The sequence below is a fragment of the Heteronotia binoei genome, chromosome 16, assembly GCF_032191835.1.
Source record: "Heteronotia binoei isolate CCM8104 ecotype False Entrance Well chromosome 16, APGP_CSIRO_Hbin_v1, whole genome shotgun sequence".
Classification (NCBI taxonomy): domain Eukaryota; kingdom Metazoa; phylum Chordata; class Lepidosauria; order Squamata; family Gekkonidae; genus Heteronotia; species Heteronotia binoei.
The window spans coordinates 31494924-31520473 of record NC_083238.1 but is presented as its reverse complement, the minus strand read 5'-3'; the positions used below and the strand labels follow the sequence as shown (position 1 = coordinate 31520473).

The 25550-nt window shown below is 43.9% G+C and overlaps 1 protein-coding gene across 1 annotated transcript in view; it reads left to right on the top strand.

Annotated features, from left to right (window-relative positions):
• The window catches only part of SLC25A12 (solute carrier family 25 member 12), an 86729-nt gene that overhangs the window by 9581 nt on the left and 51598 nt on the right, over positions 1-25550 (top strand). The window contains exons 3-5 of the mRNA XM_060256899.1: positions 11326-11468; positions 16853-16968; positions 24864-25003. Of these exons, the coding sequence (XP_060112882.1) occupies positions 11326-11468; positions 16853-16968; positions 24864-25003 (399 nt within the window). The remainder of the gene's footprint in view (positions 1-11325; positions 11469-16852; positions 16969-24863; positions 25004-25550) is intronic.

The following is a 25550-nucleotide window of genomic DNA, read 5'->3' as shown; positions in this document are numbered from 1 at the left end:
GGGAAAGGCCACGCCTGTTGAAGTTTTGGCTTTTGTGCAGCTCTTAAAAAGCTTAGAGGCTGTGACTGAATGAGGTGGTTTTATAGTCATGCGGGTGGAATGCAGGTAAAAGCAAAGGAGTGCCTGCAAAGGCACTCTGATGGCGGGAAAAGCATTAGGGAAATGAGGATGGAAGCCAAGCTTTGGTAAGATCGGGCTGACCGAGCTTCCTGGGTGCAGGCTAAATAGAAGTGACTGGCAGTGCTGCTTTAAGGCAAGTTACAGACTCCTAAATCCATTGAAGTTAATAGACTTAGAAGGGCGTAACTCTGCTTCAGACTGTACTGTTGGTTGGATTTAATTACAATATATCTTGCCTTTCCTCATGGCTTGAGGTAGAATACAAATCACAATTTGAAATATAACCCCCTTTCCTGCAAATAAAGATACCTTCAGTTTGTATCATATTAAAAGCCTTAACAAACAGAATGGTATTGTAGCATATCCTGAAAATTTCCAGAGATAGCACGTCCCTTATTGCCTCAAGAAGCCCATCCCACGAAGTGGGAAGGACGTGGGCTTAACTACAGTGGGGGAGCAGCCTGTAGAAAGCAGCCATAGAGCCATAGTTGGTGTGAGGGAACAGCTGGTTCTTATGTGGGTTCTAGTAGAATCCCTAATAGTGGGAGGTGCTGAAAATCAATATAGAAAAGGAGAGTCTGTCAGTGCTTCCTAGGCCTATGCCAATGGAAGTTCTCTCTCTAGTCCTGAAAAACCTAGGGCCAAACAACATCTTACATGAAGCCATCGGAAGTGAAACAACGCCAAATGATGTTAGCACCAGATTGTTTTTATCTGTTGAATTTTAAATTAAGATGTATTAATGCTGTGAAATTTTAATTGTTTATTGTGATTTTATTGTTGTGAATCACCCTGAGCCTGCTTCAGTAGGGAGGGTGGGATATAAATTAATTAATTAAATAAATAAAATACATCTTCTGACGAGTTGGATCCAGATTTCCCAGTCCCAGCTCACTTTTCCCTCAGTCACTCACCCACCAGCTGTGGTGGTTGTGGGGAGAAGGCATTTTTAAAATGCCCAGAAGCCTGATTAGTCTTGATGTGGGAGGAAGAGGAGGATTTGCATGACTGAATGTTCCTCATACCAAAAGAAAAGAACCAGCAACAAATCTCCATGTAGAATGATGGCTTGTCAGGGAAAAATGATTTTTTTTGCCTAGTGTTCTCCATGACATTTAGCTTTCTGGATTTCAGTTCAGGTGTAGTTATGTGAGCCCATATCAGCAGTATGGGTGTGCAAAAAAAAATATTCGGAATTAACCGGATTCGGAAATATATGGGGCCGAAATATTCGGAATACAGTATATTTCTGAATACCAGTATTCGGAATAGCCATATATACAGGAGATATACGGCTATTTCTGAATATACGGCCCCATTATACCCTATGGGCCATTGAAATCAATGGCAAAATAGGATATATTGGTAGCCGCATGGAGGGGAGGGGATTTGAAGGGGAGCCCCAAATTCGCAGGGAACCTGCAGGGGACTTTCACCTACGAAGTCCCCAAGTCCCAAAATGATTGGGCCAGGGGGTCCAATTCCAGGGGCACCCAAAGAGGGTGCCCTTTTCCCATCATTATACCCCGTGGGCCATTGAAATCAGTGGCAGCATAGGGCATAATTAAAGGCTACTGGGGGGCAGGGGGTTTGAGGGAGAGGCCCAAAACTGCAGGGAACCCGCAGGGGACTCTCCCCTATAAACCCCCCCAAAATATTGGGCCAGGGGGTCCCTGTCTTTGGGCTCCCCAAAAGGCCCATTGCCACCAATGCTGGGGAAAGCCCAATTAGCCACTTCCTCCACTGGTGGTGCTTCCGCAGGTAGTTCCGCATCCCCCCCGGAGTGAGGTGGGCAGGGTCCCACCCACAACTGATCTGGACCCTGCACAGCTAGCACTGTGCATAGCGTGGATCCTCCATAAGTCGGAAATGCTTCCAGACTTCGGAGGTGTATGGATGCCCAAGCTGACTGGCGGCTTAGGTGTCCGAAGCCACCTCCTGTGAGGGGCTTGGGGCAGACACATCATGTCTCGGGGTGGCAGGAGGGCTGGCCGCCAGGGGGAAGTGGGTGGAGATGAAGGCACCTTGTGTATCTCCATTTCTTCCCCCTCCACCCCATGCGGCCTCTCCTCCTGCCACCTGAAGGTGTCCGAAGGAACCGAAGAAGGGGGCTGGTCCTCCTCGACAAGCTTCTCCTCCAGCTCCTGCATGACACTCTGCACCCTCCTTGGGGTGATCGTTTTGGACAGAAAACTGTCCCCAAAGCTCATCTCCAAGGAGGGCTGCTCTTGCTGCCCCTCCTCCGGTTGCTGAGGCTGAGCGACATCAGCTGGAGAAGGGACTGCCTGAGCAGCAGACCCCTGCTCAGTGCCAGCACCTAATGGCACCTCTGCTGGAGGAGCCCCAGCAGCAGCCTCAATGAAGGGCCCAAGGCAGGACTTCTTCATCACACTCTGGCCAGAGGTCGGAGTGCTGGAAGGTGGCTGTGGAGTGGCCCTACGAACAGGTAAAGGGGGGGGAAACTGGGTCCTCCCCCTCCCCTCCACCCCTCTAGTCTTCTCCTTGGCCTTGCCCCCCAGGGCCCTTCTTCTGCTGCCTGTCGCTCATGTCACCCTTGGCCAGTCTCACACAACCTGAACTGAGAGTGGGTATTTTTTTACAAACCTAACTCACTACACTGTACCCTGAACCAACAGGTGCCCTGATTTCTTTTTAAAAATCCTCCCACCAAAACTTGTTTGTTTTTTTGGTCCCTAACCTGTCCTCCTTTGGGTTGGGGTAGTAGTAGTAGTCTGGTAAAGTTTAGGAGACTAGGTGATCCTGCTTCTACCTGGCTACAGTTTTTAAAAGGCTACCTTGAGATGAAGGCAATCCTTGTTATATCCTCCTAGTTAAACTTTTCCTAACTAGATCCTGGGACAAATCGGATTTCCTTGCAAACTAGAAATCAGGTGTCCCCTATAACTAGAGAGAAGCTGTGGTTTACCCTATGGAAAACTAAGGATGCACCAGCTTTCAGTGGCTGAAACCAAGATGCACTGCAACCCTAGTCTCTTTAAAAGGGAGCCTGATGTGGCCTAGTAGTCACGCTGCCTTTTATGAGAAACCTAAAATCTTTTTAAATTGCCCCTATGTGGCCTAGTTGAATTTTGAAAGAAGATAAAGCCCTAAACTGGATTAATATTTTTTTAAATTTCAAAAAACACAATCCCTAAAAACACCCTTATTAGTGGGGCAGCCTATTTAGTGGCCCTAGCCGAACCGAAAGCACCCTCAGACTCCAAAAATAACTCTATAAAAACATGAAAGTGACCCACTCCCACACCAACTAGAGGTAATTTAAAAAAACCAAAACATGACAGAAAGAAACTTAACTTTTAACCCACCCCCACCCCCAAAACCAGAACCAGGAAAAGGGACAAGATGCAAAACCAGCAACAACAGATCCAAACAGATCACTGGGAAAAGGCCAGAAACTCAATTGTTATAAAAGTGACCTTTTTAACAATAAAAAACCTCAGACCAAATCAGTCAACAACCCCCCCCCCCCCCAAACCAGAACCAGGAAAAGGGACAACAGGCCAGGATGTAAAACCAACAACAACAGATCCATATCACTGAAAAAAGGCCAACAAACCCAACTGTTAAAAAGTGACATTTTTAACAATGAAAATTAGGCCAAACAGCCCCCCCTCCTCCAAGAACCAGAACCAGAAGAGAAAAGGAACAACAGCAGCACAACACAGCAGCAACAAATCAAACACAGAATCCTTTCAAAACAGTAAAAAACTTGACTTTTAACAATACAGGAACTTTAGCAACCCCCTCCCCCCAAAAAAAACCTTCACCCTAACCCCAAGAAATCCAAGCCACACAAATCAGGAAAAGTAAAAGGACACTGCACTTTTAAAAGTCCTCTCACTAAAATAAGAAATAGGCAAATTGGCAACCCCACCCCAGGCCCCCACCCCCAGCAGAACCCCCTAACCCCAAATGAGCTACCCAGTACCCACCCACCCAAATCTGGGTAAGTAAAGGGACTCTGAGTCTTAAAAAGTCCTTTTACTAACTAAAATAAAAACAAGAACCTCAAGACTGTCTTACCTTAGATGTCTTCTCTTCTCTAGGGAGGTCAGGCAAGGCTGAGAGAGAGCAGCAGCAGCTGAGGTCAAGGGCCAGCGCAGCACAATCTCTCTCTCACACCAACACCAACACAGCAGCAATGGAATGGAGTCCAGCCAGGCAGACTTCTTAAAAAGGTTCTCTGGCCCTACACAGAGCAGTTTCAAAAAATAGCACTGCTCTGTGATTGGTCAGAGAACACTGTTTACTTGGATACCCAAATACTTGGATACCCAAGTAAACAAAAGAACAACAATGTTGCTGATGGCTGGGGGATTAGCCCAGCTATCAGCTACACAACAGCCCTGCAAAGCATGCATTTGCAGTACATTTTGCAAATGCATGCTTTGGATTGGCTGCTGGGGCTCCTCTCCCCCTCCCTCCCTGATCCCAGGGAAGCTATAGGAGAGGTGGGAAAAGTCTTCCAAAGGCGGGAAAGGAGGCAAGCAGCTCCCCTGAGAATGCAGAAGCTCCTTTCCCGCCTTTTCTATGGACTTCTGTATACTTCTGAATATTGATTCGGAAGTATATGGGGAGCCATATACGGCTCCCGTATAATGGCTTCCAGTTGGATTTGGAAGTATACGGTGCCATATACTTCTGAATCGGGGGATCTGGAGGTTTATTTGGTTCGGCTGAACCGAATGCACACCCCTAATCAGCAGATTTGAAGCAGGGTAGCTGCACATAGGCTTGCTATCTCAGTCAGGTCTAAGTTTTGCAAACTAGTTTATTTTTCATTTTCATCTTTGTGTAAGGTATTATCTTAAAGTCAGGTAAGATAGATGACTTCCATATTCGGGGAAGATAGTCACTTCCAAAGCAGCTTCCTCTGCAGATGATCTGTTAAAAAACACAATCTCTTGTGTTGTTTTCTCTTTGTGTATATATGTGCAAAGGATCAGGGCCATTACAAAGAAGGAGGCATCTGTTGAAGGAGGAAGGGGGGAAGAAAGCTTTGGTTGGATTTCCCCCCCAAAAAACAAAAGGCAGGGAACGTGTTTCAGATTTGGTAAGGAAGTCCCATTGAGCACTCGGTGCAGAGAGGCGGTGGGGGGGTGTCTGTAGCCCTCAGAATGTAATGAGTCCTGAGGAGGGGGAGCTGGAAGGGTTAACAGACCAGGAAGAACCAACAGCTGGGCTGTCAATCACACCCTCCACATTCCAGGCACCCACACCAGCTGTTGACAATCAGTCTCCTCCAAACTCTCCCCCTCCCATCTCAAGAATATGCATGTGTCTTTGAGAGACACTGAGAGAAAACAGATGCGCCGCACGTCAGTGCTTCAGATCTCTTAGCCCTGATTACTAGAGGAACTACGGCCACCCAGGAAGTAGGCTGATTGATGTGCCCATATAACTCACACCGGGGACTTGGTAACCTTGTGGAAGCAACAAGTCGATTTCCTGGCTTGCATCCACACTCCTTCCTGATTCCAGTTCATGACTGGTTTGAATTCCTTGCAGTTTGCGATTTTGCTGTGGTGACTCAGCTCCTGACTGACTCCTTGAACTTTGACTTTGGACTGGCTTTGGACTCCCTCCTGCCTGCACCCTGAGACGTGACACAGAACTTCTCCAAAAAAGAGCAGACTTTGAAAAAAAAATATGAAGGGGAGGGGAAACCAAGTTGAGGGACTGTTTGTATTTTCTAAATGGGCAAGTCCCTGCTGCTGGAATGCCTTGCCAGTATCTCACTGGGGAAAAGGAATGTTTTTAATGGCACAATCCCCTGTCTCCCTTACTCTAGAGTAGGCACCTCCTTAATGCCTATATCCAGGGCAGACCGCATTGGTATGCCAATGGGAAGGTGCACAGTTGGGAACACATAGAACAATATATTGGTGGTCTACCAATCCTGAAGACTTGGGACAGGGGGTGTGCTGGCTCTCAGGCTCTGAGTATCAGGTGCCAGAAGTCAGGCAAGGCAGGGTTGTTCAGTTCGGGGTCAAGGGTTCATAAGTCAGGCAAGGCAGAGTCAGTGGCTTAGCAGCTGTTGTACTCGTTGCATCCACACCCAGCCCCATGCCTAAGGGTCATGCTTGCAATCAGTTGCTCAGAAGCAATCCTGCAACTACTCATCTTCATTGTCAGCAAGCAGTTGGTGTCAGGCTAGGAGGCGTACACTTTGCTGTCTTGTTGGTAACACTGTTCTCAGCTTCTGTCTGTGGTGCTCTAAGGGTGGCGGATGATACTGGTGGGCTGGGAACAGCCAACTGAGGTTCACCTGCTGAATCAGGGTTGGAGGGTCTGTGTCACATTCTCAGGGTGCAGGCAGGCAGGAGTCCAAAGCCAGTCCAAGGTCAAAGTCCAGGAAGTCAAGCAGGAGCCAAGTCACTAATGCAGAATCACAAACTGGAATCAGAAGTCAATGTCCAAAAGCCAAAAGGTCAGGGTGCCAAAGAAATCAAGCAGGTCAGGATCAGGAAGGAGCGTGGATGCAAGCCAGAGAATAGACTTGTTGCTTCCACAAGGTTACCAGGTCCTGGGTGGGAGCTATATGGGAGTCTCAATCAGCCTGCTCCCTGGGTGGCAATGACTCTGCTAGAACTCAGGGCTGAGAGATCTGAAGCATCGGCATGCCTCATGTCTTTGCTCTGAAAGTTCTTTCTGGAGCCTGAAGATGGGAGGAGGAGAGCTTGGAGGAGATTGATTGTCAGCAGCTGACACTGGTGCCTGGAAAGTGATTGATGGGCCAGCTGCTGTTTGTTCAGCTGAGGACCTGGCTGGCAACTCTTCCAGGTCTGTTAACCCTTCCAGCTCCTCCTTGTCAGGACTCATGACAGTGTGACTCTGAAACAGCTGTTGGCTGTGAATCCTGACAAGCCTTCAGCTCAGTTTCTTGCTGGTCAGCTTCTGTTAACTCAAGGCTGGTGTGACATTAAGGTATGGGTTAACAGAAAACCAAAGAAAACCAAGGACGCATAGAGCCTGCGTCAGGTGACCTGAGGGTGGGGGCCAGAGTGCTCGGAACTCTCAGTGTGAGATTGACAGCTAACGGCTGGGGGAGTCAGTTAGTGCCTGTCAGAATCTGAGAGAGTTGGTCTTTGAGGGAGCTGGGGCAGTAGCTAAGGAGAGTCTTCGTGAGAAGAAAAGCTGACTGCTAGCTCTATAAAAACAGCTGACTAAAAGGAAGTCACCGTGAAGACCTGAACGGTCGCAGACACATATACATCTCTTAAGAACTAGAGAGGTGGTTGAGGGAACAGATGTGGGTCTAAAAGTTTGAAGGGCTGGGAGTAGTGGCTCCAGTCGAATAGAGAGACTTGGCACATCATACCCAAGAGGCCAGCCTATACTGGTGTTAGAGAGTGTATTATATGTGAACTGAAAACCTGAGAGACCTAAGAGAAAAAAAAAAGATATATTAGAAAGCCTGAAACAACTGAGCAATGTATTAACTGTATGAGATACCTTGTAGCTCGTGTATATATCGCCCATATCCCCAGTTAAGACTTTGTGTTTAAAATAAATATCTGTGGTTTACGTTAAAGTTCTCTGGTACCTATAATTTGGGAAAACTGACAAAGCTGCTGTGGTCCCCTACGAAGTGAATTATATATGCATCTGAAAGCAAAACCCCCGAAGAGACTAAGACAGAGAAATCCATATCATACCCACCCCTTGAGTTTTATATAGTCCTGAGGAAAAAGTTTTAAAGGAAGAACTGAGGAGAAAGAGGGGCTGGGGTAGCCATAAACAGCACATAGAAGCGATCCAGTGGGGCCGTGAGGCGGGTGCTGTTATAGCTGGCTACATGGGAATCCTCTTCTCCCGAGCAGAGCCAGCTCTAGAATGTCTAACACTCTAGGCAAGACTAACGTCTGGGCCCTCCCTCTGCACTGATAATGTCACTGTCACATGGGGAGCACCTGATTCAGCACCCCTAGAAGGCTGGTGCCCTAGGCAATCACCTAGTTTGCCTAGTGGCAGGGCTGACCTTGCTCCTGAGGAGTCATCGCGATCAGTGAGTCCGGGCCGATGCACAACAGGTAGACTATAAATAATAAACCCACAAATCTTCGACAGCCTGAGACTTGCAGCACAATAAACAATGTAAATTATACTTACTTTCCTGTGTAACATGATTTATTCTGAATGTACACTCTGGATTTTATTGATGCACTGTTTAGATTACTTTTGTTCAGGGATTTAATACCCTGAGTACATTACAGTTTTCTCAAAGCATTCCAGGATTCATATGTTATTATCTGCTTGCAAGGAATCTTCAGCTTGTGTGGGTGTAATTATCTTTAAACTGCCAAAAGAAAATGTAAAAAATTTCCGTGGACTAGAGCAACATTTATGTATAAATACAATGCACTCTAATAGCAGCAAATGCATTTAAATGGATTGAATAATGCCGTTTCCCCTTGGGGAGTGGGCCATCACTTTGTGGTGCAGCATTTGTTTTGCATGCAGGGAGTTCCTGGATCGAATCACTGACATCTTCTGTTGAAAGAATCTCTGGTAGCAGGAGTGGGAAAGACAAGACTTCTGTTTGAATTTGCAAAGCTGTTGCCAATCAGATTAGACATACATACTGGATTAGATAGTCCCTGATAGCCTAATGTAGGTTTATATGTGGAAGACACCTGCAGTGGTCCTGATTCAGGTCAAGTCCGACTTCATTCTGTATAACCACAGTGGCCAGATGGAGTTGGGCATCCCCATCTTTGCTGCATACATCTGTTATGATAAAGAGGAGCTGAATGAATAGAACAAAATAGGAGTCAAGTGCATCTTTAAGACCAACCAAGTTTTATTCAGAACTAAGCTTTCGTGTGCTCCGAGCACACTTCATCAGACGAGGAATCAGGTACAATGAGCAGAGCTACATATAGCTGGTAGGCAGTGGTTTAGAATGCAAAATGGTACAAATTTAAGATCTAATGACAGAACAGTAAAATTAACAAACTGAGCAAACCTTTGTTTAAATGAGAGTTGAATGAGTGTGACTTTACCTTGGATCTTAGAGGCTTTAAGATAAGTGATTGAGAGGTCCTTTTTGAAATTAATTCTACAAAACAGTATTTCCGCAGGCTGTGAGAATATCCCTCTCAAAAAGTCATCTATACATCTAATATGTCCCCATCTGTGGGTATCTAAATCTGTGGGTTAGGGCCACATCAACACTAAACAGATTTTTCTACAAACTTGGGAGATACCCCCTCCCCCTCCACCGATTTGCAGAAAAATCTGAAATGTTAAAAAATGCATTGGGGGTATAATTTCTCCCAAGGATCGTCTCCTGGGGGACACTGCCTTCTGCTGTCTCGACTATTAGAATGGGATGCACCAACAAAACTCAGAATGGGGGGAGGCTTGCTTCATGCAAAACCTCATACTCTCAGCCGGTGGGCCCTTCTGTGCAGCCAGGACTCCAGCCAGCTTCTGCCCAGCTTACTCTGTGGAGCCTCCTTTTATACTCCCCGCCCCCAATCTGGCAGATCTTGCCCCACCCTTGTGTCAGTGGTTCTGGCCCCTGCCTGTCAAACGAGGGGAGCAATGATTGGGCTCTGGGCTCCCTGCCCCGGGCTGCATCCCGTCTCCCTACCTGCCCCTCAGTGTGAGCCGGGCCCGCTGTCTCCCATGTGGTGGTCCACCCTGGGGATTTGCAGCTGCCGATGCCGCCATCACTCTTGCCGCTTTTTGGCCTTCCAGAGGGGACTGGCTTCTGGCTCTGGACCTTGGGGTTGAGAGTGTGGGGCCAGCTTTGTACAGCTCCTGGTGCCACTATTGAAGCCATCAGGGTGCTTGTGGGCCTGTTGATTGTCATCCCTGCCAGTCAGTGGCTGGGCTTGTTGATGCAAGCCATCACGTCTGGGCAGCCATATTTTGGCACTGTGTGTCTCCTATGCCTGGCTTTGGCCTTTCTGGCAGTTCCCTCTCTGCTGGTTACTCTACATCTAAGCATCTGGGGCTCAGGGTGGGTTCAGGCTCCCTCCCACATGCTCAGGCTTTGGGGGTGGCTAGGTTATGTCAGGTCTGCTCCTTCCCAAATTAAAATACAGTGGATTTTCAGAACAACTTCACCAAGTAGGCAGAAGAACTTTTATGTGGATGGAAGGATTTATAACCACAGAGTGTGATTTCTTACCCCTTTCAACCTCCAGTGTCCCCCTGCAATGCTGACTCTGAAGGCCAGGGGAAACCTTAAGAGCAGCATTTTGGGTGGTATTTTGGGCTACAAAAGTCATGTTCTGCAGGTGGAAATCCTTCCATCTTTGGAAAAGCTGGGCTGTCATTCTATGTACCATTATTGGCCTATGTGTTTGTTTTAATGAGAATTACTTGTAGGTAACTGTGTGCAGCCTTGCAGCCAGTACTGAAAAACATGACCTCTGAAAGGTGATATCTTGAGAGCATGAAGGGCAAATAAAACATTCACATTTTAAACATACAATTAAGAACGTTACTGAAGGGGTGGTAGGCTATATATGTAAAGTGTGGTATCCTTTTTTAAACAACGCAAATGTGGCACCTAAGGAATGTCAGCATGTGTATGACTTTTCCAGCATCTTTTTTTCCTCCACAGAGAAACAAGAGTGCAGTGTGATGAGTCTGTAGATATTATTGTATTATATCTGTAATACTTTATTGTTTTCACATATCTAAACTGTGCAGAAGTCTACAGGATAGGATCCATAGGGCTGTGAGTTGAACTTCACGTATGTTAAGCCAGCATTATATTACCACAGCTCTATGCATCCTCTGAAACAGCGCCCCCACAGGTTGGGAGGTTCTCTGGATCGAGATTTTGCTGCCCTTGGAAAGGAAAGTTGGTAATGGTGGTGATGGAAAATGCCGTCAAGTCACAGCAGACATACAACAATCCGTGGTGGGGTTTTCAAGGCGAGAGATGTTCAGAGGTGGTTTTGCCATTGCCTGCCTCTGCATCACAGCACTGTAATTCCTTGGAGGTCTCGCATCTGAATACTAGCAGGGGTCAACCCTGCTTAGCTTCTAAGAGCTGACGAAATCGGGCTAGCTTGGACTATCCACGGTAGGGCAAAGTTGGTATACCTATACCCCTGTATGCATGCGGAAACACTTTCACTTGTTCACAAGCTTCTGTGGACCCCAGTCTTGTCATATTAAATCATGCATAATTTGTGATAATTTTTTTTGTCTTTACTCTAGTATGCCAGTGCTGAAAAAGATGGCGAACGTTACATGACTCCAGGAGATTTTGTGCAGCGATACCTGGGACTGTACACGGACCCTCATTATAATGCTAAAACTGTGCAGTTGCTGGCAGGAGTGGCGGATCAGACGAAGGATGGGTGAGGAATTTGCCAGCTTGTGGCCTTTGGCTGAGAATGATGACTGTCTTTGTATAGCACTGTGATCTTTTCTGGCGTAAAACCTTAAATGACGCTGAAGAGGCTAATTGCAGTCGGATTTGAACAGCAGCTTGCATCTTCAGCTGACAGAACTACTGCTGCAAAAAAATGATAAACTTGAGTGCTTCTGAGGTGTGCGATCTCCACCCGTGCACACGAAATCTTCAGATTGTTGCCAGCTCTGGACTGGAAAATTCCTGGAGATTTTGGGGGTGGAGCCTGGGGAGAGTGAGGTTTGCAGAGGGGTGGGACGTCAGCAAGGCACAAAGCCGTAAAGCCCACCCTCTGAGACTGACATTTTCTCCAGGGGGACTGATCTTTGTAGCCTGGGGATCAGATGCTGTACCAAGAGATCTCCAGGTACTACCTGGAGACTGGCAACCCTAGATGATTCGAACATGTCTGTTTTTATGAGTACATTACTGTGAGACCAGAGAAAATAGAAGTTTGTCAAAAGCATTTTGTGGTGTTCTTTAAGATGCTTCTGTGGGTTTGATTTGTTGCAATAATGGGAAGCTGAACTGCAAATAAGTAATGGTAATAAGTAAGTAATTGCAATATATTTACCTGTTTCTTTACTATGACCATGGAGAAAATCCTATTCTGTGTGTGTGTCTGGGGTCTGTGGTGCTAGTGGCCAAATGCACTGTTTGAGAAATGGAGAAAAAGTCATGTGACCTTTGTGGAGTGAGGTCCATCAAAATCTCATGCATCGCGCCACCGAGGGCCCCTCAAAAATGTAATCTGTTAGACTGTAATCATTATGCATGGCAAGCAAACTATTTGCCTAATCAAGATAAGGTCATAATGCACAGAGCTTTTAAAACATTACTTGCAGACAATAAATACTCTTTGTTATAAAATCGCTTTCTGCAACTAATTTGCAGAATGTCCACTCGCCTCAAACGTAGCCTTTTAACCTACTCGGTTTCTGAGCAGCCCCACGTGCCTATTGTTGTGTCCTCTTTACATAGGCCTCCCAATTTATTTAGCAGGGGATTGTGGACATTGTTGGACAATAGTCAAGAAGCTAACACATGCCGGGATGGAGGTTAAAGATCCTATCAGAGGGCAGTGATAAAGAGGTGGTGAATGCTGACGTTTATAATATAAAGCGCTATTTAGAAAACAAACATTTTTTTTTATTTTGATTCATTTGAAATTAAAAGGTCTTTGCATTCTTAAGGGTTATTGTATGTGCAGATGTAACCTTTGAAGTTTCAAACGCTTTTATTTCCCTCCTTGCCCTGTTTTAGTTTTTTTTGTTTAAAAAAAAAATTGGTGCACTTTCTAAATAAAATTCTAGTCGATGTTACAGAAACAGCAAATTATAGCATTTTCTCCTGGAAACTTGCTTCTGTAAAGGAGTGGCTTTTAAAGAGTGTTCCAGAGGAAATTTGTAGCTATTTCTGCAGCTAGTGGGACAATAAACTTTGGCCCCATTTCTACCCCTGTCCTTTGATTTTTGGTTTGATCTGAGCAAGGAGGATGGTAGCCAATGAGTATATAGGTGGTGAGTTTCAACTTCCTGCGTTTCATTGAACTGCTGGTCTCTCTATTCCATCGTCATTGTTACAGTGTTGGGTAGACCTCCAAGGCTACTCAAAGGATTGTGGCTCAGTGGTAGAGTATCTGCTTTGCATGCAAAAGGTCCTGTATTCAATCTTCAGGTAGTAGGTGAGATGGAAGAGCTCTGCTGAAGACGCTAGAAAGCTGTTGTCTGTCAGAATAGACGGTATTGACCTTGAGGGACCAGATGGTCTGATTCAGTACAAGGCAACCTCCTGTGTTCATCTGCTCTTTGTCCATCTGTCCTCAAACCCGGAATGAAACTTGATATTGCTGGTGCAACTGGCCAGTTTTTTTTGCTTTGCCTTTTTTTTTTGCGGGGGGCAATAGAATGAATCAGACTTCAGGATGGATAGAAGAAAATACTAGTTTACACAGAAAGTGATTAAAATGCGGAATTCACTGCCATAGAATGTATTTATGGCTCCAGGCTTAGACAGTTTTAAAAAGGGGATTGGACAGGTTCACGGAGGATAGGCCTGTCAATGACTAAAGGGAACCTTTATATACTGTGGCAGCAAACCTCTGAATGCCAGTGCCAGGAAGCAACATAGGGGGAGGCCTCTGCCCTGTTGTTGGACTTCCAGAGGAACTGTGTGGGACAGAATGCTGGACTAGATGGACTACTGGTCTGATCCAGCAGGGATCTTATGTTCTGATAAGTAGAAGCTGAAGACTACAGGGCTAAGAAATGAACGTCTGATTGGGAAAGTATGTGAATGCCTTCTTTCAGATGATGATGAAACGTTATTTGGCTGCTTCAGTTACACTCCCTAAGAAGGGAACTCATGCATTTGAGCCCCCCCTGCCCCCCCCCCCCCCACTCAGTTTCTTGTAGAATCAAAAAAGGGTGGGGAAGAGAATCCTGCCTTCGGAGGAGCAGTAAGCCACTTATTTTTACAATTGTGGGCCATTTCAAAACGGTGAAACCTCCCTTCCATGGGCAGTTATTTCCAACTCAGTGGGGTACTTTGAAGCCGTTGGGTATTTTTGTTCTGAGGACGCACACACATAGAGATGGATATGCATATACTGTACGCTCACTGTGCGTGTGTTTCTCCTGAACATTTGCCTTTCTGTATTTTTCTGCTGTTTTTGAGAAGGGTTTTGCTGCTTCTTTCAGAAGTGAGTTTTACCAGCAGCCGGAACAGGTAGTGCAGAGAAGAGACTCAGACAATAAAATCTCTGTTCCCTGATTAGGAGGAGGATGTATAAATTGGTTTCTTTCGGAATTTTTGTACATAGCTTTGATTATTCCATATAGTCTTTTCTTTGGTCTCTGACACTTTAAAAAAATACTATCCATGTTCTTTCCAGTTATGTTTTTATATAAAGACAGAATTACTGCATTTATTTCTTGTAAACATGGTAAGCTCAGAATTGCTTATTTCCTGGGCCATTAGACTATGGTGGTGGAAAGTGCCATCAAATCACTGCTGACTTTTGGTGGCCCTGTAGGGTTTTCAAGGCAAGAGACATTCAGAGGTGGTTTGCCCTTGCCTGCCTCCACGTCACAACCCTGGTATTCCTTGGAGGGCTCCCATCCAGATACTGGCCTGGGCCAACCCTGCTTAACTTCTGAGACCTGATGAGATTGGGCTAGTCTGGGTTATCCAGGTCAGGGCCCATTAGGCTATGCGTGGATTTTTAAAAAAGTGATCCCCTCCACACTTGTTAACTGGGGAGGAAAGACTCTTTGGTTATATCTGCTTTCTGCCAGTCCCATATAGGGGATGAAATTAAATATAATATGGGAAGAATCAGGCAAGTTTCCTTAGTTGTTGTCAGGGGCTGAAAAATATAATTTTTACATAGATTTCAGGCTTGTAACAATCCAAGTAACTGATTAAACGTCAAGATTTGATTCTTGCACACGGGAATTTTAAAATTTTGTATAGGTCACAATACAATTACTTGTTTATTTCATTTTTACCTCCTTATCTCTCCATTGGGGATCCACAGCAGCTTACATCATTCTCCCCTTTTCCATTTTATCATTGCAGTTGTGAGATATGTTAAGCATTTATTGTGGTACCAGACTGCCCCCAGTTTGACTCTGCAATGATAACTACTTAGGGTTGCCAGGCCCTACCTCGCTGCTGGTAGGGGGATCCCGGAGCTCCTCTTGGAGCCTTTTGCCATGTATGGTTCATGATGACATCACATGGAAGTTATGTCATCATGTTGCCAATGTCGCGTGCTACATTCTAGGTTTTGGGCAAAACCTCTGGATTTTTGGCTACACAACCAGAGTTTGCCCAGAAAACAGAGTGTCAATGAGCAAGGTTGGTGATGCAACTTCTAAGTGACATCATTGTGTCAGGGACATTGCATGACAATGTCCCTGTTTGGGAGCGGAGTTTCCCTTGCCGGTAAGCTGTCTGGTGGTGGATTGAAGCCGTGAAGACTGGGGGATTCACTGGCCAGATTGGGGGTCTGTAAATCCTGTAACTACTACAGCTTAACAAGCTAGTGGAAATGGACTAGTTGTGCTCAGGCAAAGATCTTGTTCAAGGATAGCGACTGTGTGAAGATCCAGTAATTACAACTGAATTTTAATTATGGAACATATTGTTGAGTGATAACAGAAATGAATGAATATCAAATTAGTGGGGTGGATCCTACCTTTTTCTTACCCCTCCATTGAGCGCTATTAAACCATTTATACTCCAACTGTCCTTTCAGCATATTGAGCTCAGAAGCAAATATCTGAAGTCTCGTGTGTGTGTGTGAGTGTGGGACCTTTCTAGCAAACCTATCTTGAGTTTTTAAAAATCCACTGCATAATTTCTTTTAGTGTTCTTCCAAGAAGATATTCAGGTGGGTAGCCGTGTTGGTCTGAAGCAACAGAATAAAATTACACTCCAGTGGCACCTTTAAGACACAGTTTTATTCAAGAAGTCTGTTTGCAAATGAAAGTTCATACCTCGAATAAAACTTTGTTGGTCTTAAAGGTGCCACTAGACTCTTAACTTTGTTCTTCCAATGATATGCATAACTTCTAGTTCCTTTTGCTGATGATCTTCTTGCAGAAAGTATTGCTTTACTCTGTTCTGATAAGAACTCACTTGGAGTATTGTGTTCAGTTTTGGGCACCACATTTTAAGAAGGATATAAACATGCTGGAATGGATCCAGAGGAGGGTGACAAAGGTGGTGAAGGTCTGGAGGCCAAGTCCTATGAAGGAAGGTTGAAGGAGCTGGGCATGTTTAGCCTGGAGAGGAGATGGCTGAGAGGTGATATGATCATCTTTTCCAAGTACTTGAAGGGCTGTCATATAGAGGATGGTGTGGAATTGTTTTCTGTGGCCCCAGAAGGTAGGACCAGAACCAATGGATTGAAATTAAATCAGAAGAGTTTCCGGTTCAACATTAGGAAGAATTTCCTCACAGAGCGGTTCCTCCGTGGAACCGGCTTCCTCTGTGGAACAGGCTTCCTCAGTGGAACTGGCTTCCTCAGGAGGTGGTGGGCTCTCCTTCCTTGGAGGTTTTTAAACAGAGGCTAGATGGCCATCTGACAGCAATGCAGATCCTGTGAATTTAGGGGGAGGTATTTGTGAATTTCCTGCATTGTGCAGGGGGTTGGGCTAGATGACCCTGGAGGTTCCTTTCAACTCTATGATTCTATGATCCTAAGACTGTGTCTGCAAATGCTAAATTTTCTGTCACTGCCGTTTGTGCAAACACATGAAGAACAGTTTCTTATATGTTGCTGCTTCTCTCTGTGTCTGAAACTTGTGGTTTTTTTAATTGTAGACTGATCTCCTATCAAGAATTTCTGGCATTCGAGTCAGTTTTATGCACACCAGATGCTATGTTCATTGTTGCTTTTCAGTTGTTCGACAAAAGTGGCAATGGAGAAGTGACCTTTGGTAAGAACATTGCTAATACAGTGCTAAAGAGATTTCAGCTCTAAGGAAAAGGCGGTGAGGACAATTCAGGGGTATTTCAGAACTCTCTCTCAAAATAATGGGACAAAGTGTTTCTTCATAGATCCCGGTAGTTTACCTTGAAAATTATTTTGCTTCTTTTTCTTCAGAGAGTTGGCTGTTACACAAAAAAAGATGTGTAATCAAACAGCATGATTACCATCACTCATTGCATACTTGATGGTAGATATTCCTAAAATAGCTGGTGCAAAATAAATCTGTTTGTTCCAAGTCAGCCTATGAACACTTTGGGGCCAATACTGTCTTCAGGTGGGTTGAAATAGGATTTGGGGGGAGGGGAGAAAAGATCAGGGTGAGGTTGCTGCTTTAATGCCATATTGTTTATCAGATCTTCAGGAAATTATCCCAGCCAGTCGGGGGGGGGCATGTGATGACATCACTGCATGCAAATATAGCTGGAGTTAAAGTAAGAGCATTGTTTCATGGGTTGGAGTTCACTGGCTCTGTTTTCTTAAAAAATCCTCACAACAATAAGGTAGATTAAGTTGAGATGGTGACTTCTATTACTTATGTTCTTATGTGTCGGGGGGGTGGTGGTGGTGGTGGTGGAATCTGACATCACAGTTCTGACATTGGGCATGCTGATTTGACTGTGTTCCTACTTATTAAAATTAAGCTATCTAAAGAAAAATACTCAGTTTTATTACTTGATATACTTTATGGAGGTTTTAAGTCCCTGGTCTCCTGCATGAGATTCTGATTTCCTTGACTGATCCTCTGGCACTGAATTACCTGTGACTGGCTATAGTCTTCTGCCTGAGAAATACAAGTGTCCCCATTATTTATAAAATTTCGAATTCATAGTGGAACTATCATTATTCTTTCCAGGGAATACACATTGTTGCAGTAAAAGTCAGTATAGGAATGTAATTTGTTCTGTGTACACTGGAACTTCTTGTAATGTCCAGGAACTCCCTATATCCATATTGTGCTGTGAAACTCTCTGCATTTCTGCTGACCTTGGTAACTCGTCAAAAAGTAATATACTTCCTTCCTTAAATTACTGCATCATTCGCCTTGATGGAAGGCATCTTCTACCCTGCTGCAATAAAGAGGCAAGTAATATCTGCAGGTATTATCTGCTATCAAAATAGGAAAGGCACCTTTGCAGAGGACATGTTATTTATGATGGCAAGTAATATAGTAGGTATTTTTTTCATTTTGTAAAAAAAAAAAAAAAAGCCTACCATTGTTTTAAAAACGCATTGGAATTACATCAGTATTACTTTGAATGTACAGAAACATGGGCTAATACCATTGGGTCCCAGCAAAGGTACAGCCCTAAGCATGTTTACTTGGGAGTAAGCCCCAGTGAATTTAACTGGTAAACATGAATAGGATCGGTTTGATATTTTGGGGAGGAGTTCTGTAGAACTGAGGATTTAGAGCAGGATTCAACAGTACCTGGCTACCCAAAGGAGGAATTCCAAAGCATTGTTCATCTATATGCTGCTTTCAAGCCTCTTAGATTATTTGCAGGCTGAATCTCTGGAGACGATGTATACCTCTTCCTAGTAGTATGCATAACAGCATTGCTCTGTGACCCCATAAATCTCAGAGTGAAAGACAGGCAGTCCAAGAATAGCAGATTTCACAGGGTTCTTCGCTTGCATCACCGATAAGCAGGTGATTCACACTCATGTAAGTGATTCAAGAAGTTGCGACTCAGAGGATAACTAACAAATTGTCTCAGTCTCCTTCATGTTTGATTCTAGCAGTAAAATATTGGAAGATACTGGAATTGGAATTTCACAAATACTAAGTAAAAATATTCAGGAGTAATTTCCATGAACATTGAGGTCCAGAATAATTCATTTAAGCCTTCATTCTATGTAACACATGCCCCAGAAGCGTGTATTACATAGAATGAAGGACTGATTCCTATGAAATAAATTTACCGTAAAATGGGAAATGATTGAAATTGGGTGGAAAGCACCATAAAATTAATACTGGAATTTCACAAATACTAAATAAAAATATTCAGGAGTCATTTCCATGAACATTGAGGTCCAGAATAATTCATTTAAGCTCATTCCACTGTTGAAGATGTTATAAAATTGAAATGGAGATAATAAATCCTGAGGTCTTCGTCTGGAACGAACCTTGAGTTGAACCACCATTTGCTGGATTCTGCACCAGCTGCTGTTTCTGAGTAGTCTTCAAGGACAGCCCCATGTAAAGCATGTTACAGTAATCTAGCCTCAAAGTTACTGAAACATGAATCAGTGTTGGCAGGTTAGGCATCTTTCAGTAGGGAGACAGTTTCCTAACTAGACATAGCTGGAAACAAAACACTTTTTTGCTCTCATGGGCACCTGTTTCTGCAACTGGAGGTGAGGCTCCAGTTAGACTCTTAAGCTCATAAGAGACTTCACTTCACTTCACAGTGAAGCTGTGCTCCACTGATGGACAATCTCAATTAAAGCAGTAGCCTTTCCAGCCAGCATCACCTCCATCTTACCTGGATTCAGTGTTTTCTCTCAGCCGTTTGACCAGCACATTCAGGCACTGAGCCAGGATAGGGAGCAGCAGCCGGCATCTTATGCGGAGATATATAGAGCTTGATGTCATCATCATACTCCTAATGGCCTGGTCTAAAGCTTTGGACAATCTTATTAAGGGGCCTTAAATAAATATTAAACAGGATGGGAAATAAATCAGTCTTGTGGCACCAACTCTGTCAGCTGTCAAGGGGACAGTTTATTATTTCCTACTGCACCCTTCTGTGAACAGTTTGATAGAACTGAAGACCATAAACATTTATACACTGCTCTGCCTAGATGTGCTTCACCTTCCAGGTTCCTCAGCAGTACAGCATGGCTCAGCATATTTCTTTTGTGAATAACTTTAATAAATTGGTGATACAGCCCACGTCAGATATGTTAATGTAACTGAAGTTAACTTAATTCCCAGTTTCTAATTTCTCTTTTGTTCAGAGAAATATACTGAACGGTGTATGCGAATATTTTTCCATAGTGGGAAATGTAAGTAGTTAGTGACTTAGCTTCAGATTAAATATTACAAAAGTAAATGCAGAAGGCCGTCTCATTGTTTCCTTTGGTTCTGATAAGAACATAAGAGAAGCCATGTTGGATCAGGCCAATGGCCCATCCAGTCCAACACTCTGTGTCACACAGTGGCCAAATATATATCTATATAGATAGATATAGATATATATATATATATAGATATATACATACACCTCTGCTCCATATTTTTATCCAATCCCCTCTTGAAGCTGCCACCACCTCCTGTGGCAGTGAATTCTACATGTTAATCACCCTTTGAATGAAGAAGTACTTCTTCTATCCATTTTAACCTGACTTCTCAGCAATTTCATCGAATGCCCACGAGTTCTTGTATTGTGAGAAAGGGAGAAAAGTACGGTACTTTTTTCTCTACTTTCTCCATCCCATGCATAATCTTGTAAACCTCTATCATGTCACCCTGCAGTCGACGATTCTTCAAGCTAAAGAGCCCTAAGCGTTTTAACCTTTCTTCATAGGGAAAGTGTTCCAACCCTTTAATCATTCTAGTTGCCCTTTTCTGCACTTTTTCCAATGCTATAATATCCTTTTTGAGGTGCGGTGACCAGAATTGTACACAGTATTCCAAATGAGACCGCACCATTGATTTATACAAGGGCATTATGATACTGGCTGATTTGTTTTCAATTCCCTTCCTAATAATTCCCAGCATGGTGTTGGCCTTTTTTATTGCAATCGCACACTGTCTTGACATTTTCAGTGAGTTATCTACCATGACCCCAAGATCTCTCTCTTGATCAGTCTCTACCAGTTCACACCCCATCAACTTGTATTTGTAGCTGGGATTCTTGGCCCCAATGTGCATTACTTTGCACTTGGCCACATTGAACCTCATCTGCCACATTGACGCCTACTCACCCAGCCTCAACAGATCCCTTTGGAGTGCCTCACAATCCTCTCTGATCTGAGCTATATGCTAAACGCACACGAGGGCTTAACAGCAGAGATCTTCCACATGGTGCCAATAGGTAGCAGGGCGCCCACCAATAGGTTTCCAGTATGCCAAGTTTGGTGTGAGAGCCAGTTTGATGTAGTGGTTAAATGTGTGGACTCTTATCTGGGAGAACCGGGTTTGATTTCCCACTCTTCTACTTGCAGCTGCTGGAATGTTCTTGGGTTAGCCATAGCTGCCGCAGAATTGTCCTTGAAAGGGTAGCTGCTGTGAGAGCTGTCTCAGCCCCATCCACCTCACAGGGTGTCTGTTGTGGGGGAAGAAGATAAAGGAGATTGTAAGCCACTCTGAGACTCTGATTCAGAGAGAAGGTTGGAGTATAAATCTACAGTCGTCTTCTTCTTTCTTCTTTGCAACTAGGCCAACTAGAGACTGGCTCCTCCTCACAAATGGGAGTTTTAAGTTAGGATTAAATCTTGGTTTGATTCCTCCCTGCAAATGGGGGATTCTGATCTCCAGTTTGCCCTGGTGCCTACATATATCTGTCACAGCAAATTTAGAGTGTGACAAAACCCTTTTGAAACCAGGAAGCTTTGACTACCCTTCTGTGTGAGAGGGGAGGAGAGAGGGAACACACCAAGCTTGTCAACATACTTGTATTCACTTCTCTTTCATGTCTGCACACAGTGGGCTTATACTGTCATTGATGATTTACAGCATGTGAAATATTTTTGATACACCAGGTCTCTGAAATCATGTTTAGCAAATTATTTAATATAAAAATACTAGGTTTACTCATCCAGCCTTTTCCTATGTTATGTCCAACTCTTAATTAATTGGTGTGCAGCCCAGTTTTCATTTAGTTTATTTATGTTAAGAGCAGGGTATGTTAAGTGAGCTGTGAGGAAGCATTGTGAATGTAGTATTTGAAGATACAGCTTCTCTGTGTGAGTCTCACTAGAGAGAGCAACAGGCTTGAATCCTGTGGCAAATTTCTGCTGAGAGAAGGCCTTCCTGTGAAACAGGCAGGGCTTTTTTTTTAGCAGGAACATACAGGAACGCAGTTCCAGCTGACTTGGTGTCAAGGAGTGTGGCCTAATATGCTAATTAGTTCCTGCTGGACTTTTTCTGCAAAAAAAGCCCTGGCAGGACTTCATCTGTTTGCCCTCTCCTACTGCAGCCCTAAATTATCTTTGAAATGCTGCTCCTAAGGCATAGGAGACCCAAAGGAACAGTGTGAGGGGGGGGGGGGGAAGCTGGACATCTGCAGCAGTAGATAAATCAATCCTACTTAAGGCTGCCAGGTGTTTAGTATTAGCTCAGATAGTCCAGTGTTTTTTACTACTGTAAGGGGGGAAAAAAACCTGAAAAAAATACCAAACATTTAATTGTGTTGTATTTTTGTAAGAAAGCCTAGGTGGTACCGGGGTTCTTCTGGCGGTCTGGCCAGAAGAGAAAACAGCTAGGCCTGGAGAAGTGCCAAGATGTTGGTGAAGGAGCTGGGCTTGCTCCAGCCTCCATCACCCTCAAAATGGCTCCCAGGAAAGGAGGCCAGCAGGTGAAGGAGGTGTTACAGTAGAATGGGGATTGCCAGGTCTGTGTTGGAAAATACCTGGAGACCTTGGGGGTGGGTCCGGGAGAGAGCAGGGTTTGCGGAGGGGAGGGATCTCAGCATGGTACAATGCCATAGAGTCCACTCTTTAAAGTTGCCATTTTCTCCAGGGAGCTGATCTTTGGCAGCTATAGATCAGTTGTAAAAGCAGAAGATCTCCAGGCCCCACCTGGAGGCTGGCAACCCTAACTGGTCAGTGGTGCCTCCTCCAAGCCCAAACAGGGCAGAGTTTGGAGGGGGTACCACCAAGCCCAAGTATGAAGCAGTGGTTGCTGGTGCTTTACACTTGGGCTCTGCACTCCTCTAGGTTCAAACAGTGTGTCCAGTATTTTTGTTGAAACTATGTGGCCGCTGTGTGCTGATGGACTGCTCAGAACCATTTTCCTCTCCCTCCCTCACCTCTATTGTGCATTTCTTGGCAGTTGGCAGTAAGATATTAAGGACTGCCTCTCCTTGGAACAATGACTTGAAAACTTTGTTTAATAAATTAGAACTAATTGTAAACTTAAGTTAGTTTTGAAACCATGAAATTGTAAATATATTTAAATTTAGTCACTTCAAAGGCAGCTGATTAATCACTTGAAAAGTATTTAATTAATTGAGGGTCTTAAGTGGAATTAAATTGGACTTCAGACATCCTTATAGCTGTGTTGTGTTTGTACTGCCTTAGTTAAAAGGTGGCCAACAGAGATGTACAGATGTTTTTTTGGGTGGAGTCTAGTCAGAGTTCAGGATGTTCTTCTAACTCTCCGTTCGTTTTGAGGATGGTTGCTAGGTCTGGTTTGGGAAATACCTGAAGAATTTGGGGGTGGAGCCAGAGGAGGAGAGGGTTTGGGGAGGAGAGGAGAGGAACTTTGGCAGGGTATAGTGCCATAGAGTTCAGTTCAGCCATTTTCTCCAGGGGAGCTGATCTCTATTGTCTGGAGATGAGCTCTAATTCCAGGACACCTCCAGCCACCTCCTGCAAGTGGACAATCGTGGATGGTTATGGGCTGTTCAGTTTTTATTGCATTTATATAAATTCATAATTTTCCTGGCTCTGAAACCTGTTTCTAGAAATACTGAGATTTTTTTTTTTTAGTCACATCATTGGGAAATGGTGTGAATTTTCAAAAGGCACTACATAGGGGTAAATGTGGTACAGCCTGGATTAGATGCTATCATGAATGTTTAAGCGCTCCCCTGTTTAAAGGAAACAGTATTAAGCAGCCATCTTGATGAAACTGAGCAGTTCTGGATGTGGTTAGTGTCTAGATGGGGGACCATGCGGTATATTTCCGTATGCCAATTTGCACTCCCCGAAAGAACATAGTATTTTATACTATATGTAATACAATGTAATACAATTGCAAAGCAGCAAACAGTGAGAGATGCACAATTAAAGAATAACTGAATGTAACCTACTGAGTAGAATTTCCAGCAGTGCGAAATAAAGGCACAATGAGGGATGGGGTTCTACCAGTGATCCTTCTTAAGACACAAAGAGGTCACAGTCAAGTCCCCATTTTCATTTTGGAAATGCTGGAGGGTATGTATTGTTTCTCCCCCCCCCCTCCCGATAGGGTCCAGATAAGAGGAACACAGTACACTTAGCAGGTCACTGGTACCTATTGTCTGAATAGACCCAATACTGTGCCCTTGACAGCATTTTAGGCATTAGTATAATTGGATACTTTTGCATGGTTAAGATGTTCTCCTTCAGGGTCATATTTTTGGTCATGATCTTGAAATAGTTAATGTATTTTTCTGTGATGATAATGACACTACTTGGATGGCATGTCGTATACCTCTCTTTAATAGTTGCATTCAGACAAGTGTGAATGTAATAATCAAGTCTCAATCACATTGCGCACAGTCTGAGGAATATTGTGTTATCCAGAAATGTAGGCATTCATTGCCTTTCAATATGGCCTTAATTTAACACGTTGTAGAATCAAGAAACACACCATTGATTTTATATCAGCATGCAAAGCACCAGGTATTTGTAATGAAAGAAATAAATTGCTTCTTAATTAAACCTGAATAAGGTAAAATCATGGATCTTGAAGATCTACATAGTATTAATACACAAGTAGTGTTAAGATCTATTCTATACAAAGTATGTTGTTGGCTTTTTACAAAATAAACAGGTCTGTTACATAAAAGTTTATCTGTTTGATGGGTTTCTCTTAAGTATATTTTTCCTGTTAGAAGAATTTGAGGTGGGGCGGAAGTATTTTCTTTTTTTTCCTAATAAACTTAATTTTTTCTTTGTTTCATCCCAAAGAAAATGTAAAAGAAATATTTGGGCAGACCATTATTCACCATCACATCCCTTTTAATTGGGACTGTGAGTTTATCCGATTGCACTTTGGACATAATAGAAAGAAACACCTGAGTTATTCAGAATTCACTCAGTTTTTACAGGTCAGTTATTTATATTTTTGTTATGATAATGATTCTCTTTCTTGTGCCTCATTAATGCTGTTGAACTTTTTATGAATTGATTTGTGTCACACTAAGGGACTTGCTGAGCTGATGATTGGCTAATCAAAGTACAACTGCAGTTACTCCCCCTGTGTGAGTCTCTTTAAGCCACACATTGTACGTCTTGATGTGTGTATATTTGAAGAGGTGTTGTGTGAATGATGTGGTCCATTCCACAAGATCGTGGCAGGGGATAACTTTCTGACATCCTGATTCTAAAAATAAAGATCTGCATGCCCAAACCCATTCTAGAAAATCAAGTTTGTGGTTATAATGAGCAGCTTTACAAGACTTGCTTGCCAGGGTACCTACTGGATCTACAAGAGGCCACATGGAAGAAAAAGAATTTGCTGAAGCAATTTTCCTTCTCTTGCTGAATGAGTGAATGTATTCAATTCAACAAAATTCCCATCTACCGTTAAATGATTGTGTCTGGGAGCATTTGGTCATAGAGCCAAGAGGAGTTGGCTCTGAACTTGGTCTTGAG